Consider the following 14,786-nt stretch of genomic DNA (forward strand, 5'->3'; position numbering starts at 1 on the left):
TTCTCAGCTGGAGGGGCAAGTGAGGCAGAGCGGGGGCAGCGGTGTTGGAGAGGTGACCTGCACACATCGCTTCTGCTCACATAGCTGTGTCCTGAACCTAGTCACATGGCCACGGTCAGCTTCAAGAGGGGCCAGGAAATGCAGTACTTGGCTGGCTTTTCTGGCCAGATTAAAACCTGGGATGTTCTGTGACTGAAAGGGGACAGGAAGATGGTTGTCTCCATTCTGAGTGGTTGAGTGAGGTACTTCTGTGACTTCCAGATGGGCAGCGAAGGTGTATAGTTGGGTCTAGAACTCGGAGGAGAGATCTAGACAGGAAATACAGATGATGAGCTGATAAAGATCCTTAGGAACCTTCTTATAGGAGTTTTTTTTCCCGGTTCAGATGACTGGTCCATCCCAGAAATCCGATCCACTGAACGAACCAGGACAGTTTCCCAAGTACCTCTGCCCTTTAGGGTAAGGACTGTCCTCCTTAGCACTGGCTTGCTGCCATTGGAGCAACAAGAAGGCCGGGGAGACCTTCCAGGAGCTCACTTCAGGTCTGTGGGGGGCAGGCACACCAGACAGAAGATCTGTTCCTGACTTACCCACACAGTGGTGGTGGAGACTGAGGCGGCACGGTTCAGTAGGACACACGGAGATGAGCTGGATGGACACAAGCTCTGTGAGCACTAGCGCCAGAGGTATTGGAGCAAATGGTGGCCAGGCCATGAGCAAAGCCCACCTGGGCAAGGGCAGCACCGGCATCTACCACATCCTTATGGGAAAGGGGACATACTGCTGCCCTTCAGAACTCTTGGAGAGAACACACACAAGGATGCTATCATGTATTTTAGGTCTCAGAATGGAATCCGTCTGTTACCTGACCTGAGACCGAGGTTCAGGTACCGTGGTAGCAAACAAGAGACACTGATTCTGGCCAGGGCAGGAATTGGCCAGAAGGAGGGTGAGTAACTCAGAGAATCAATGCTGGAGAGTAAGGCCCCCAAAATAGGCAGCCACTACGCAGTGCTTACTGTTCTAGTAAAGCCATTTATGTTTTAACCCGAGTTAATGAAGAACACGGACAGTTCCTATTTCTGGAGGAAAACAAGATCCAAGCTGCCTGTTCTTTGACTTTACACCTTCAGCCTAGTCCCCATCTCGATAGTCACTGCACTAAAGGACGCTCAGACTCTTCCCTTGTTGGATGGTGGCCTGGTCCTAGCAGAGAGGCTAGCCCACCCTGTTCATCTCTTACACTTGGAAAAGCTACCCATTCATTATTTCTAAAAGATGCTTTAGGAATTTGGAACAACATGTTAAAAGTGCAAAAATGGAAGATGAATTTCTTAAAGAAGTCTTAACTCAAAGGCAGGAAAAGGAAGGATTGTATTGTCATACTGCGTAAAGAGATATCTTAGTTGTCTGAAGGCCAAGATATCCTGGGGAATGAGCAAATTTGTCACATTCTGCTTTGGAAACTTGAGTTAAGGGATGGGTGAGCTTTATACAAAATTTCTAAAGATGCCTGTCTCTAACCATAATTTCCATGACCTTTAGCAGCAGTCTTTGTTTCTCTAAAATGGGGCTGTGGTTATAGATCTGCCTCTCAAAGGTGCTGGCAGGAAGAGCTTACAACTAGTGGGGAAAGGAATGGCTTTGAAAAAAACGAAAGTGCTAAAATAAGAACAGCTTTGCCTTCACGTCTGCTTTGTTATTCCTGCAAGAACACAGTTCGTCATATATAGAGTCCTTTGGAGAACTGGGGCAGGGCCTTATTTTACCACTCGCAGGGAGGCCTTGCTGCCCTGGGGGCTGACCTTCCCCAGCTGGTGATCCAGCTACCCCTCGGACTGCAGAGGGGGCTGCTGCTCCCAGCTCTCACTTCCCACTCTGCCTTCAGGCAGCCTCCCGGGGGGTGGGGGGGGGTGGCCAGAACCCTCTCACCTCCCAGGTTCATTTCTTCATTCACAGAGTCATGCCACGGTTTGTGACCTTCAGCAGCCCCCTCAGCAGTCCGCGGGGAGCTGGACTGGTCCATGCCCTCAGGGACTTCATAGTTAAAAACCTAGTTCATATTAAATTTCTCAAGATCAGGGGCTGGTCTTATGTCTGTGTTGCCAGAACTTAGGGTAGAGTTTAAAAATGTCGTTGATTGAATCAAAATTAGAGTCTTCCTGGGGATCGGGGCATAAGGAATAAAGTTGTTTTTGAAGGAGGACTCCCTCCTCCCCAGCACAGAAAACCACTCATGATCTTCAGGATGCCATTCAGGCTGCCCCTGATCAGGATTTCATTTTTAAAAGACCAACAAAAACAACAACACCCTCGTTTCAGAGGTCTAATGCTTACAGAAGTGCTGTGTACGCTATGATCCTAGATTTCACCTCTTCTGTCTCCTGCTCTCTTCTCTAAACTGCCTCTCTGGTTTTCTGGAACAATGCTGTAGTTTGGAGGATGAAGGACAGATTTCTTCTGCACCTCTGCAGATCTAGTAAGAGCTTTGAGACTCAAGTTCCTCAGCTGTGGCCTGGTGGGCCTCAGTGGAGCGGCCCTCCTGCTGCGCAGCCTGTGGTCCTTGGGCAAGGCCCCCCGTCGGGGCCTCTCTCCCACTCCCGGGAGCGTCTTCAGTTACACGCCTGACGTTTCCCCAGTGACGTTTTCCCACACACCTGCAGTCCAAGGACAGAAGTATTTCAGTGTGGCTGGAGCCCACGTGGGCTAGGTCCCAGAGCAGGCCACGTGAGCCCGGTCAAGGTGTGTGGGGTTTATCCTGGAGGAACTGGGGAGTCAGTGAGACCTTAAGGCAAGAAACTGAACTGACATGATTGGACGATATGTGCTTTCAGAAGAAGACTCTGGAAAAATGCAGACAGTGGCCTAGCCCAGAAGTAGACAGACCACTCTGAGGCTCTTGGAAAGCACTGGTGGTGATGAACTGTGAGGTGAGGAGGAGGCTTTGGAGCCCGTCAGCCGGGATTCCAGCCTGCCACCTGCTGCCCTGAGATGCTAGGCAGGACAGACACATTTGCTCAGCCTCGGTGTCTTCATCTGTAACACGCAGGGCCTACTTTACAGGACTGTTTAGAGAATTCATTAAGATGTAGTGCGACTAGCATGGGCAAGGCCCTGGGTTCTGTCCCCAGCACTGAAATAAAAGAAAACAAATGCTACGAGAAGTTTAGCACAATCTCAGACACCCATTAAGTGCTGACAACTATTGTCAAGGAAGAGAGAACAGGAACCTGATTTAGGGAGTGACAGTGGGACAGGGAAGGATCGCTCGAGAGAGACCGAGACTTGGTGACCACCTGAATATAGTCAGATGGAGAGATTGTCCAGGCCAGATTTATCTGAGGCCGAAGGGTAAATGGAAGAGGCCAAAGAGCTCAGGACGAGGCACGGAGCTCATGAACCAGAGCTGGTGGAGATGATCAGTGAGGCTTGCCCATGTTCCACTTGAAGCCCTTGTCGACCACCAACGAGGCTTAAGGGACTTGAGGTGTGGGACAAAGCTGCTAGTTGGAACCACACGGATGGATACAGCTTCTTAGATCCGATGAGCAGCTTGGCCTAACAAAGAGGCGGAAACTTTTAAATCCATCTCTCTGGCCTTCAGTGGTAGTTATGCTTTTGTATCAGCCTGTATAGTTTCACGCATAAGAAGTATTACATTTTTTGCTTCTGGAAAGTATTGGAATAGGGAAAAAAATATATTTTAAAAGCTCTAAAGAGTTAGGACCCAGCTCAGCACACTGACACAGTCCCAGCAGATCTCTTGGGAATGGGAGCCAGAGAGAGGGTGTCTCCAAGTCAACCCTGAGTGTCCCTGGGAGACTGGAAATCCTCATTCTGGTCAGCCCTCACCCCTGGAGAGCCAGGTCTGTGAATGGGGCAGAAGTCCCCCGAGTCGGGTGGATAACAGCATTGAAGTTGGGTCAGTCCAGCATGAGGCCTACAGGAAGCGATATCCAACCTTCAGGAGAGGGGCTGGTCCAGGGCCCCAGGAAAGCAGACAGGCGTTCAGGGCAAGGCTCTGTCCCATGGGGGGATGGGGTTGCACATCAGGACACCAAGGGGAAGCAGCTCCATGTAAGGTGGACATAGGTTGCAGGAAAGAGGTGCTGCTTGGGGTACGCGAGACCCAGTCTCTCACCAGGAGTCAGGGCAGGGCCAGAGCCATTCCAGCCCCATGCTAGAGTGGGAGGTGGGGAGGCGGAGGCCAGGCAGGCTAGCACCCTCATCCACTGTCCTGTCACAGTGCCCCTGTGGGGAGTGGGCATTATGTCAGTCACGGTACTAGGAGGAACGCGAGTCTCGTGGGGATGGGGTTCGTGGTAAGCTTGGTCGGGCAGGCTTGGGATTGGTGGGTCTTACAGCTTGAGACCTGAAGCACCAGGCGGCGGGGATTGGCAGTTTTAGCTTGGTCTTCACTCTGTGGTCCTCACAGATCCAATAAACTGCCATTTACAGAGTCCCTAACCCTCTTCTCCAGCTTTTCAGATCGCTCCTTGGTGTAGTCCATTTGTACAGGTGCGCACGCGTGTTCACAGACGTGTGTGTGCCCGTACGCACACATACACACACAGGGCATTCTCCCTGGTTTCCGGGGTGCCTGAGCAATGTGCGGTGAGAAGCACAGCGGGACACTGTCCCCGTCCACTCCTAATGACGAGGTCCAGCGTTGCTGGGCCGTTCCTGCCCGTCCCGCCCCGTTCACACTTCCCATCTCACCTGGGCAGCTTGCTTGCCCCGCTCTGGGTTCACAGCTTCATGGAAGTCAGAGGCTACTCTTGACAGCCACAGCAACAACGGCAGCAACCAGGTTTATTGAGTCCTTACTGTATACCAGGCATTCTCCTAAGTATCTAAGATAGAATGTCGTTTAACTCTCAGACGACGCCACAAGGCTGGAACTGTCATTCTGGATTCCCTCCTGAGTTGACCAGTCAGCCTGAGGCTGATACCTTATAAGGTGGACGGACGTAGGTTGGAGTGGTAAGGCCTGGGTTCTCATCCAGGCCTGACCCCAGAGTCTGCGCCTTTAACTGTCATGCTGTCAAAAAGCAAAGGTTGCTGAGAAAGCAGTCCTTATTCTTGGGAGCGCAAGTCTGTGTCTGTCATGGAAGAGGCTGAGGACTGACTAACGCTAGTTAATAATTGGTCGAGAGAGTCCAGTGGCTTGCTTGCTCAATGCCTAATCTCATTAACAGAGAACATAGCCAGGGAGGAGGCTATTCTTCATAGTCATTTAATGAACAAAACCCCAACTCAACTCTCGTTCTCAACATAAATAAATGAATGATAAAGAACATTTAACCCCCCACCACACTGTATGGGGCACCTGTCTCCTTTGCTGGGTTTATTTGTCCTGGGAAGCCTAAGAACTCTGCTTTACCCACGGAGCCTTGTAGGGGGCGGAGCACAAGGGGGATGACCAAGTACAGAGTGTCCCCGGGACAGTGCCTGTGACTGATCATCCAGCCCAACTGCTCTGACTGAAGTCACTTCACCTTCCTGTTCCCTTTTATCATCTGAAAAATTGGGCTGTGAATAAAGATTTGAAGAAGCATCACAAGACTGAAAATCAGTGTGGAAATCAGTGCAGTAGACTTTAAGGAGAAACTGTGCAGACGTGTGTTTTTCTCATGCAGCCTTGTGAGTCAGGAAGAGCAGAATCAGGCCGCAACATCTGGGGGTGTGAAGGGGAGCGTGGGGACTGGTTTCCAATCTGTTTAATGTGCCTGTATTCTAAGCTGGTGGTGGTGGGTGGTCTTTGGGATGCAGGAGCTTCAGAACGGGAGGTGGGGAGGTGAGGCAGGGTACACTCTCTTCTGCCTTCTACCTGGGTCAGCGCCCTCTGTGGAGTCCACTCTGTGGAGTTGCCTGATGAGGTCACATCTGCTAACGACCTGGGGGTGGGCATTATGATGATCACGAGTCTGAGATTGCTCTGTGGACATCACCAGGGCCTCAGGACTAGCACATGGCCAGGAGACGGTGGGAGCCCCGCCTCTGCTGCCAACGCTCTTTACTATACTACACGGTGGTGACTCATTAACCAGCTTCCCCGGAGAGTCCTGGACATGCTCCTGTAGCAGTCACCCATTGGCTCATCCGTTCCCCGGGCAGTCACAGGTAGCTGTAGAGCACCTGGCAGGTACAGAAGGCTGAGATCTGATACATCTCAAATCCTCTTGTGTTCACTTCCAGGTTGCATGGAATGGAGAAGCCATTCTCGAAGGGGAATTAGAATCTAGGTTCTCATTGTGCTTTTCATTGAAGAGAAACTCTGGGCTGGAAATCAAAAGACCTGAGTACAGATGTGTTATCTTGCCCTGGTGGAGGGAGCCTCAGAGAGGGAGTGACTTTGTGGGATGTCATCGTGGGCAAGGACACAAGGCACCTGAGACAGCAGACCTTGCTCGGTGTCCCAGGTCCCCACTGCAGGTCTAGGGCAAGACTCTGCCTTGGGTGCCTGCGTCCACTTTGGAACCTCGTCCCTCTGTCTTCAGATCCCGTTTTTCTGCCTCTTGTCATATTTCAATTTCTGCTTCTAACAGATGTTCCCAAGCTGGAAACTCTCCCACACAACTGGGAACCTTCTGGTCTTGTTGCCTGGGATGTCTAAATCTTATGGTCAGGTTCATAGTGGCCCTTCAAGGTCTCCTGGACACTCTGCTGATCTCTCACTCACCCATGTTTCCATCTTGCTTAGTCACCAAGCCTCAGGTTGGATCTTTTTGCCACTTAAACTTCTAATCTGCTTTTTAGTTCTTCTTTTGGTTACCCTTCAAAGCTTTTGGACTTAGTCTGCTGCCTTTGATCTGAAATAAAGACTTTCTTCTCCTTCATCTCTGTCCGCTTTACTTGGTCACCAGCAGGAAGGGAAGTCACCTCCTCTTCAAGTCACACTTCCTGGCTTCTTTTTCACTATTTGTGGAACATATGCTGAGTATCTGTGGACTTCATAAGCCAGGGCAGCAAGGTAATCACCCTTCTCACCTGAAAGGGAATGAAAATAAATAATCGCAAAATTATTGTGATAAATGTCTAGAAGAGAATGCTGGATATTCCGATGGCACAAAGGAGGACGTGACAAACTGGGTTGGTGAAGAAGCCTTTGAGCTGGGTTTTGAAGGATGCAGAAGAGTTTCCCAAGAAAGTGGGGAAAGCATTCCAGAAGCAGGGAACACCGTGTGTACAGGCCTGGGGGTGTGAGATGGTGCGTCCTGTCCGGGGAGACTGACGGGCATTTGATTGATACTCCTGGAGCCTGGTGCCAAAGTAGAGGTGCTTCAAAGAGCTGAGGCTGAAAGGGGAAGAGGAAGCAGGTGGTGAGCACCTTAGATGCTTTGCTGAGGGTCCTCGAGGTCATAGAGGAGGGGTGGAGCATTTCTAAGAAAGAGAACCGACTGTCAGATTTAGAAAGGTTACCTGAATTTTAGAAAGGAGAACGGTCCGGATGTTGACAGGGGGACGCAGGGAGATCTGACGGAGGTTTTCATCATCTTCTAGGCAAGAAACAGAGGCCCAAGCAAAAGCATGGGAGTGAGGTTAAAGAGGAGAGTGGAAACCTTAACAATGTTAACAGATCTCAATGGCTAGACTCAGTGACCGACTGGACATAGGGAGTGAAGTAGGTGTCTGGAAAAGAACACCAGGTGGACCTGGATGCCATCGATTCCATTGGAGAAGATGGGCAGGAACGGTTGGGGCAGTAAAGTGGGAAGGTGGTGGTGGGCGGCCGGGCTCTGGCCCTGTGTGGACATGCGTGTTCTGTTTTGCAGCCGTGGCCGAAGGCCTCCAGGTGACAGTGCCCGACAAGAGGAAGGTGGCCATGCTCTTCCAGCCCGCGGTGCTTCGCTGCCACTTCTCCACCTCCTCCCATCGGCCTGCCGTCGTGCAGTGGAAGTTCAAGTCCTACTGCCAGGATCGCATGGGGGAGTCCTTGGGCATGTCCTCCCCTCGGGCCCAGTCACTCAGCAAGAGGAACCTGGAATGGGACCCCTACTTGGACTGTTTAGACAGCAGGAGGACAGTCCGAGTGGTGGCTTCAAAACAGGGCTCCACTGTTACCCTGGGAGACTTCTACAGGGGCAGAGAGATCACCATTGTTCACGGTACGGATGCCCTTGTCTGGACTCTAGGAAAAGGGAGGGAGGTCAGTTGCACTCTCCGCTGACACAAGGGGACACCAGCCTCTCACTCTTTCAGCCCCCGAGATCCCACTTTATAGGAGGTGGGAGCATGAAGAGATCTAGCAGATTGCTCTAGGGGAAGGTGGCTGGGCGTAGGCGGGCGAGTGCAGCCTCCAGAGAGCACAGAGGCCCGCGGAGGGCACTGCTTAGGTTCGGAGCTGAGTCAGAGTAGGTTCCAGTGAAGGAACTTCAGTCCCACGTCCTAAGCCTTGACAGCGCCTTTTTGGCCCTTTCCCAGCCTGGGAAGCAGACTTTGCTAAGAACCTCCTCCCCAGGGAGAAGGGAGGTCGCACACAAGTTGCAGAGCCAGGCAGATGTGTGGCCTGAGCCCCGGGGGATTTTGTATCAGTTCCACCCTGTCTCCTGCTCCCTAAGTTTTGGGATAAAAAAAAAAAAGTTCCAGGAGTCTGATACAAGCTGTTTGATTATTCAAACTGTGGAGAATTCCTATTAGATCAGCTGATTTCTAGGAGTCCAGGGTTATTCTGGAACTTGTCCGTCTCTCGGGGCCTCTGCAGGCCTGGGTGGAAGCCATCCCTCCCACAGCTGGGGCGAGACGCGTCTGCACTGTCTCTGGTTCCCACCCGAGGGAGGCCAGTTTTTGTAATGGTTTTGTTTTAAATAAAGGAACATCTTTCAGTCGCCATCCAGGCAGAGACAGAGAACACTGCAGACGCCTCTCGCGTCCCCAGTTGCTCAGTGCTTTTCTTGCTGAGGACAGAGTTTGAGAACTGGGTCCTTCTTTCGTGACAGATGCAGATCTTCAAATTGGAAAGCTCATGTGGGGCGACAGTGGGCTCTATTACTGTGTCATCACCACCCCCGATGACCTGGAGGGCAAGAACGAGGACTCGGTGGAGCTGCTGGTGCTGGGTAAGTGACCGCCAGGCCCGGGTTCGCCTGGACACTGTCCCTGTGCTCACATCTCTGCCTGAGAGTGTTGGTGGCTTGCATGCAGCCTTTCTGGTTTGTGCTCGGACCAGTGTGCTTTAGACGACGCGCCTGGGAGCAGCAGCTTTATGGATGTCTTGCTTCCTGGAGGCTGCAGCCCCGGTTAGCCTGGGCCCAGTGTTTTCTCCTCTCTTCCTTTCCTCCTCCTCTCCTCTTTACCTTTAACCTGGACTTCGCTGTTACTCTTTACTTGGCCCTTCATCGGTGAACTGTTGAAGCAGGGTAGACACCAAGGAGAGTTAGAATTCCTTGGTGTGTGAGTGGCTCTAGTGACCTCAGGGTCCTTCCCACTCACTCCCTCTCCTGAAGACAGTCACAGACGAGGTGGCTATAAACCAGAGTCCCCTAGCAGAGGGTGCACCACACAAAGAACTGTTTGGGAGATGTCCTCGTGTTTAATTGGAAGGCGAATTCTGGAAGCCTAAAGGGGTCTGAGTGACTAAAAGCACATAGATTCAATCCTCGTTACTGTCAGTCTCTTTGTAAGGGAAGGCTCCTCCTGATTGGTGGCTCCTTCTCTGTGGAGTCAAGGAATGTGCCTGTTCCAGAAATGACCTCCTGTTGACACTGAAAACTGAGTGCATGTTTTGTGTTCTATAGATGTTGGCTGAATAAGAAAATTAGAATAAAGCATGCAGAAACTGCCTCAAGTGTAGGAGAAGGGGTGATTGAAGACATCCACTTGAAGCAATTTTTCAGAATAAATTACATTTTTTGTAGCTTCCAAGACATCAAGTGACAGCGATTTGGAGAATGGATAAGGGCGCCTTGTTTTAAAGGCAGTCGAGGTTGAAGATTGATTTTTACCCTTTGTGGGAACCTGAATTGCCAGAAATAAAGTGGCATCTTCTACTTAGAATGTCTAACCATAGTTTTAATCGCATAACTTTGGCAAAACAATTGTTCTGAAGCCTTAGTGTGCATTTTACAAATTGGACTAAAGGTAACGTTGGGCACCTTGCTAGAAGGCTGACTTAATCTTGGGGCCCAAAATACAAAGCATAACTGCTGAGACTTTTTTATTTCCTTTCAAAAGGAAATAAAAACCCAAAGGCTTATATTAATGTTGCAAAAGAACACAGGAGGCTGAATTTGAGATCTGCTGTGGCTCCATGAATCAGAAGGGAATAAAGAAGATTAATTTTTGCTTAATCACACAACTCTAATAGCCAAGTTTGGAGGAACAAGTGGCTCATTGAGCCTGCAATTAGCTAATTGTGGGCACAGTTATTTGACCAGGCGGCCATTTGCAGAGAAGTAATTGACTGTGAAGGAGAACGAGGCCACAGGTAAAAACCACTTGAAAACATTGGTCCCAGTTGTTCTGCACACAGGGAAATGAACTGAGGGAAAGCGGTCCTCTGAATTCGTGCTGGAGTGGGTGGGAGCATTCCTCCACATCACCGCACACGAAGCAACTGGGGTCAAGGATGCTGTTCTCAGGGCCAAAGGGACCCGCAACTGGTGGGTGAGAGCAAGGCTCAGAAGAGCATGGTCACCAATGGCAGGAGGCAAGATGAAGGACAGAAATCAGTGCTTACTCTGAACAGAATCTTGAGGGGAAACTGGAGAAGCTGTCGATCAAAGTTCATGGTGGGAAAAGCAGCCCAGCTGAGCAGACCCGGGCAAGGGCTAGGGGGAGGAACCGCATGGCTCTGCGTGGCCACGTGAGGACGCTCAAGTGGGATGGATGGGCCATGGAAACGTTAGGGCAGCACGACTCAGGTTACCCATTCAGAGGGTTAGTTGGCAATCTGTGAACATTTTCTGGGTGCATAAAGTACTGAATGCAAAATTGAGCCTTGTTGGCCTTGATACTCCTTTGTAAAAAATTTCAAAACACTGTCCCAGTTTTGAACATCCTAGTTGTTTGGTTGTTGTATCCTGCAGGCCTCTTTGATAGGTGTGTTCTTTTGAGACCTGGAGAGTGACCTCATTTCTGAGGCCAGCCACTAAGGAAATGGAAACATCAGTGGGAAGATAACAGGGGTCCATGGTTGACCAACGACCACATCCATGAGTCACGAGTTCCGTCAGTCACTGAATTTCGTGAGGAATGCTTGGAGGATTTGTTCCAGGGTAGAGGGCTCAGAGTGGGACCATGGAAGATGTCTCCCCATGCTTGAAGTGATGTGGTACAGGAGGGGCTGGCAGCACACTGCCTGGCTGGGCAGAAGAAGCTGGGAGTGGAGGTTCAGGGAGGGTCTGCCGCAGGTGAAGAAGGCCCGTCAGCACCTGGAGACATCTGTACCTGGATCGAGCATCTTGGCAGCAGTGGGCACTATGGGGAGGAAAACCCACTCAACTTAATTACTTGTGAGCTTTATTTGCAATTCTAAACTGTTGGGTTAAGAAGTAAAAAACAGACGTGCTGGTAAATAAGAAGGTGACCCCCAGGAAATCCTTCCTCTTTACAGAGATGGACAGGGTTTCAGAACAGCGCGGGTGGTGCTCACTCGCAGGGACCAGTGGGAGGGTGCTCGAGAGCCAGGCGGGTGTGTGGCCTGGCTGACAGGTCAGGCTAGCAGGACTGGTCTCATGGGGTGTACAGAAGAAACACCTGGCAGTGGCTGGAAGGAGCAGCCACCTTGGTTCTTGGAGATGATTGCAAAACAGGGAGCAGAGAACTGATTGGATTTCAGATGCCTTAGTGACGAAAGATGACCTACAGAGACAAACTGGACGCAAAGTTGAGGAGAATTTAGTTTCCTGAGTATATTCCCAAAGGTGAGGCTGGAAAGCTGATGAGCAAGACCGGGAGGTGTCATACAGGTAACACTCAGATGTTTGGACTTTGCCGGGGGTGGTGGCGCACACCTGTAACCCCAGCGGCTCCTGAGGCAGGAGGATCCCAACAACCAAGGAGCTGTGACCAGTGAGGAGACACCAGCCACCTCCCAGGAGGCTGTCGACGTTCATGGAGTGGACGCTTCATGATCAACCTGCACATGCTCAGCACTGACACTTAAGAGGCACAAGGTGAGCACAGCTCTGGGGCCTGCCCATTCCCACGTAAGACACAGGCCCCACAGCGCCTTCATTCTTGGCACCTAGCTAGGCCATGTGGAGAGAAGGAAGCGCAGGAACTGGTCCTGGCCTTGGAAGCACTCAGAATCAGGGTGCTCCTGGTGCTGTGGGGGAAACCAAGGCAAGACACACCCAGAACCAAGGTACCACTCTCAGAGCGAGACTGGAACACGAGACCAGCGGGTACTGTCCTAGGCCGTCACCCTGTCAGCTCTGTGGCGCACTCGGCTCTTCTTCCGTGGCTCTCCTGCCCCTTGTTACTGGAACCTGTTACTCTGATCCTACCTCCCACTGAGGTCCAGGCCTGCTTTCCAAGCGTCAGTGAGACACCACCACTGTGGTGTCCCATGGCTTCTTATGGGATGTGTCCCAAGCCCCACTCATTCTCCTGCCTCTTAACCTGCTTTGCCACTGTCCTCCTTCTCACGTAGTGGCCAGCTGTGGCTCAGCAAGGTAGAAACGGGTCCCCTGTCTGACCCATTCCTCTTCATTTCCCTTTATACATTACTCACCCAGATCCTCTGCATCCATCTCAGGAATGTTCTAGGTTGCCTGTCCTCAGTTCCCCACGGGTTCAGAAGCCCACACTTTTCACCTGTGCCACGGCAGCAGCCCCGTGACTTACTCCTCTGCTTGGGCCTCTCTCTGCGGCATCACTTACCCGCCTGCTGATCACCGTTCTGATTCTGAGACCTAACTTCACTGTTCTGTTAGGGTTTCTGCACTGGCTCTCAGAGTCTTTAGGATGAAATCAAACCTCTTTGTTTTTTGGTACCAAGGATTGAACCCAGGGGCACTTAACCACTGAACCACATCCCCAGCCCCTTTTTAGTTTTATTTAGAAACAGGGTCTGCTGAGTTGCTTAGGGCCTCACTAATTTGCCAAGGCTGGCTTTTAACTCATGATCCTCCTGCCTCAGGAGCCGCTGGGGTTACAGGTGTGCGCCACCACCCCCGGCAAAGTCCAAACATCTGAGTGTTACCTGTATGACACCTCCCGGTCTTGCTCATCAGCTTTCCAGCCTCACCTTTGGGAATATACTCAGGAAACTAAATTCTCCTCAACTTTGCATCCAGTTTGTCTCTGTAGTTTGTCTCTTTCGTCACTAATGCACCTGAAATCCAATCAGTTCTCTGCTCCCTGTTTTGCAATCATCTCCAAGAACCAGGGTGGCTGCTCCTTCCAGCCACTGTCAGGGGGGACAGTTTGTTCCCTGCCCTTTCAGATTGTGCATATGTCTACCCATCGATCAGAGAGTTGTGACTTCTTCTAAGTGAAGAACAACTTTGTGAGCTTCTTTTTCTTAAGAGCCCTGGGTTGAGTGGACATCCGGATAAGGATATTTTAATTCAGTGTGACCTCTGCTGATCCCAGTGTCAGCACCACTTGAAGAGATACCACTGAGCCCTCCTTACTGTAGTCACCTCTGAGCCAAGCTCGGCCTAGTCAACCCTGAAGACCAAAACTTGTTCCAGTTGTTCTTTGCAGTTCCTCAAATCCCGGGATAAACCCATAGTAAAGTCCTGATTCTGCTTTTATTTGCTGCCTTCTTTCCCGGTTGTGAGGAGGTCGGGACTTGCTGCCTACTCACTTCCGCCATTTCCTCCTGGCACCCCACTTGGAATTCTTTGGTTATTTAAATTATTACTAATGATATTTCCTTGGGGGCTATGCTTAAAAGCAGCAGAGATAGGCACTGGCTGACTTAAGCCAAAAAGGAACTCGTTGGAAGGCTGTGGGAGTTGAAGAAAGGCGGAGACTCGGTCTTGGAAGTCAGGGTAGCACTCATTGCCCGCAACGACTGCCGGCTCAGGGTCATTGCTTCGTCTTGGCCAGCCGTGGGTTAGGAGGTGCCTGGGTAGCTCCCTTCCACGTGGTGCCAGTGGTCTACACTTTCCCACTGTTTGGCTCTGCTGTGGGGACCTTTGCCCCCAGCTACAGACACACACGCGTACGCGCACACACATTCTCACTCACTCACTCACAGGAAGGGAGAGAGGAAAGTCACGTGGAACTTTTTAGGGGCCAGAACTGGGAGTGCCAGGAGTCCCACCTGCTGACATTTTGAATATGCCCAGGGTTTGAACACAGTAGTTTCTGCCTTGCCAGAGATGCTCTAGGGTCTATGTCATAGGAATTTGTGGGTAATGTCTTTAGGGCTCTGTAGCCAGAACAAAGCAGATTTAGATGTCATTCTCTGCTCTTGTCAGTCTTAGGCCAGACAGCCCAATCGGCCCACTTTGGTCAGCTGTCTGCTGCTCAGCCTTGGGAGATCAGGGGCTTTGGTGAACCGTCCATCAAGACACAGACAAGAATTAATCCCCTCAAGTAAATTTGGGCACTGTTGAAAAAAAAAAAGGAATAGAAGTGGGGCCCAAGAAGGAGTAAATGTTCACCAGTGGTACCACTGACATGGTGTACAGGGAGGGCCAGTCAGAGTTCACAAACTGTTCTGCGAGAATCTTGTAAGAGAGGAGGACAGGCGTTATTTTGCTCATTTTCCAAACAAAGAAATTAATGTCCAGGTTTTATGACATTAAAAAAAGAACTATAGATAATCAAACCCACGTGTTCTGATTCCTGGACTCATCTCCTTCCATAATACCAGGCAACCTGTGTGT

At 50.9% G+C, this 14,786-nt stretch overlaps 1 protein-coding gene across 1 annotated transcript in view; it reads left to right on the forward strand.

Annotated features, from left to right (window-relative positions):
• The window catches only part of Ildr2 (immunoglobulin like domain containing receptor 2), a 58,123-nt gene that overhangs the window by 8,764 nt on the left and 34,573 nt on the right, over window positions 1–14,786 (forward strand). Inside the window, exons 3-4 of the mRNA XM_058574404.1 lie at window positions 7,776–8,108; window positions 8,940–9,059. Coding sequence (XP_058430387.1) covers window positions 7,776–8,108; window positions 8,940–9,059 — 453 coding nt within the window. The remainder of the gene's footprint in view (window positions 1–7,775; window positions 8,109–8,939; window positions 9,060–14,786) is intronic.

Source organism: Marmota monax, unplaced genomic scaffold, assembly GCF_021218885.2.
Source record: "Marmota monax isolate L192 unplaced genomic scaffold, Marmota_monax_Labrador192_F-V1.1 WCK01_AAM20220418_F8-fsc00055, whole genome shotgun sequence".
NCBI classification, from domain to species: Eukaryota; Metazoa; Chordata; class Mammalia; order Rodentia; family Sciuridae; genus Marmota; species Marmota monax.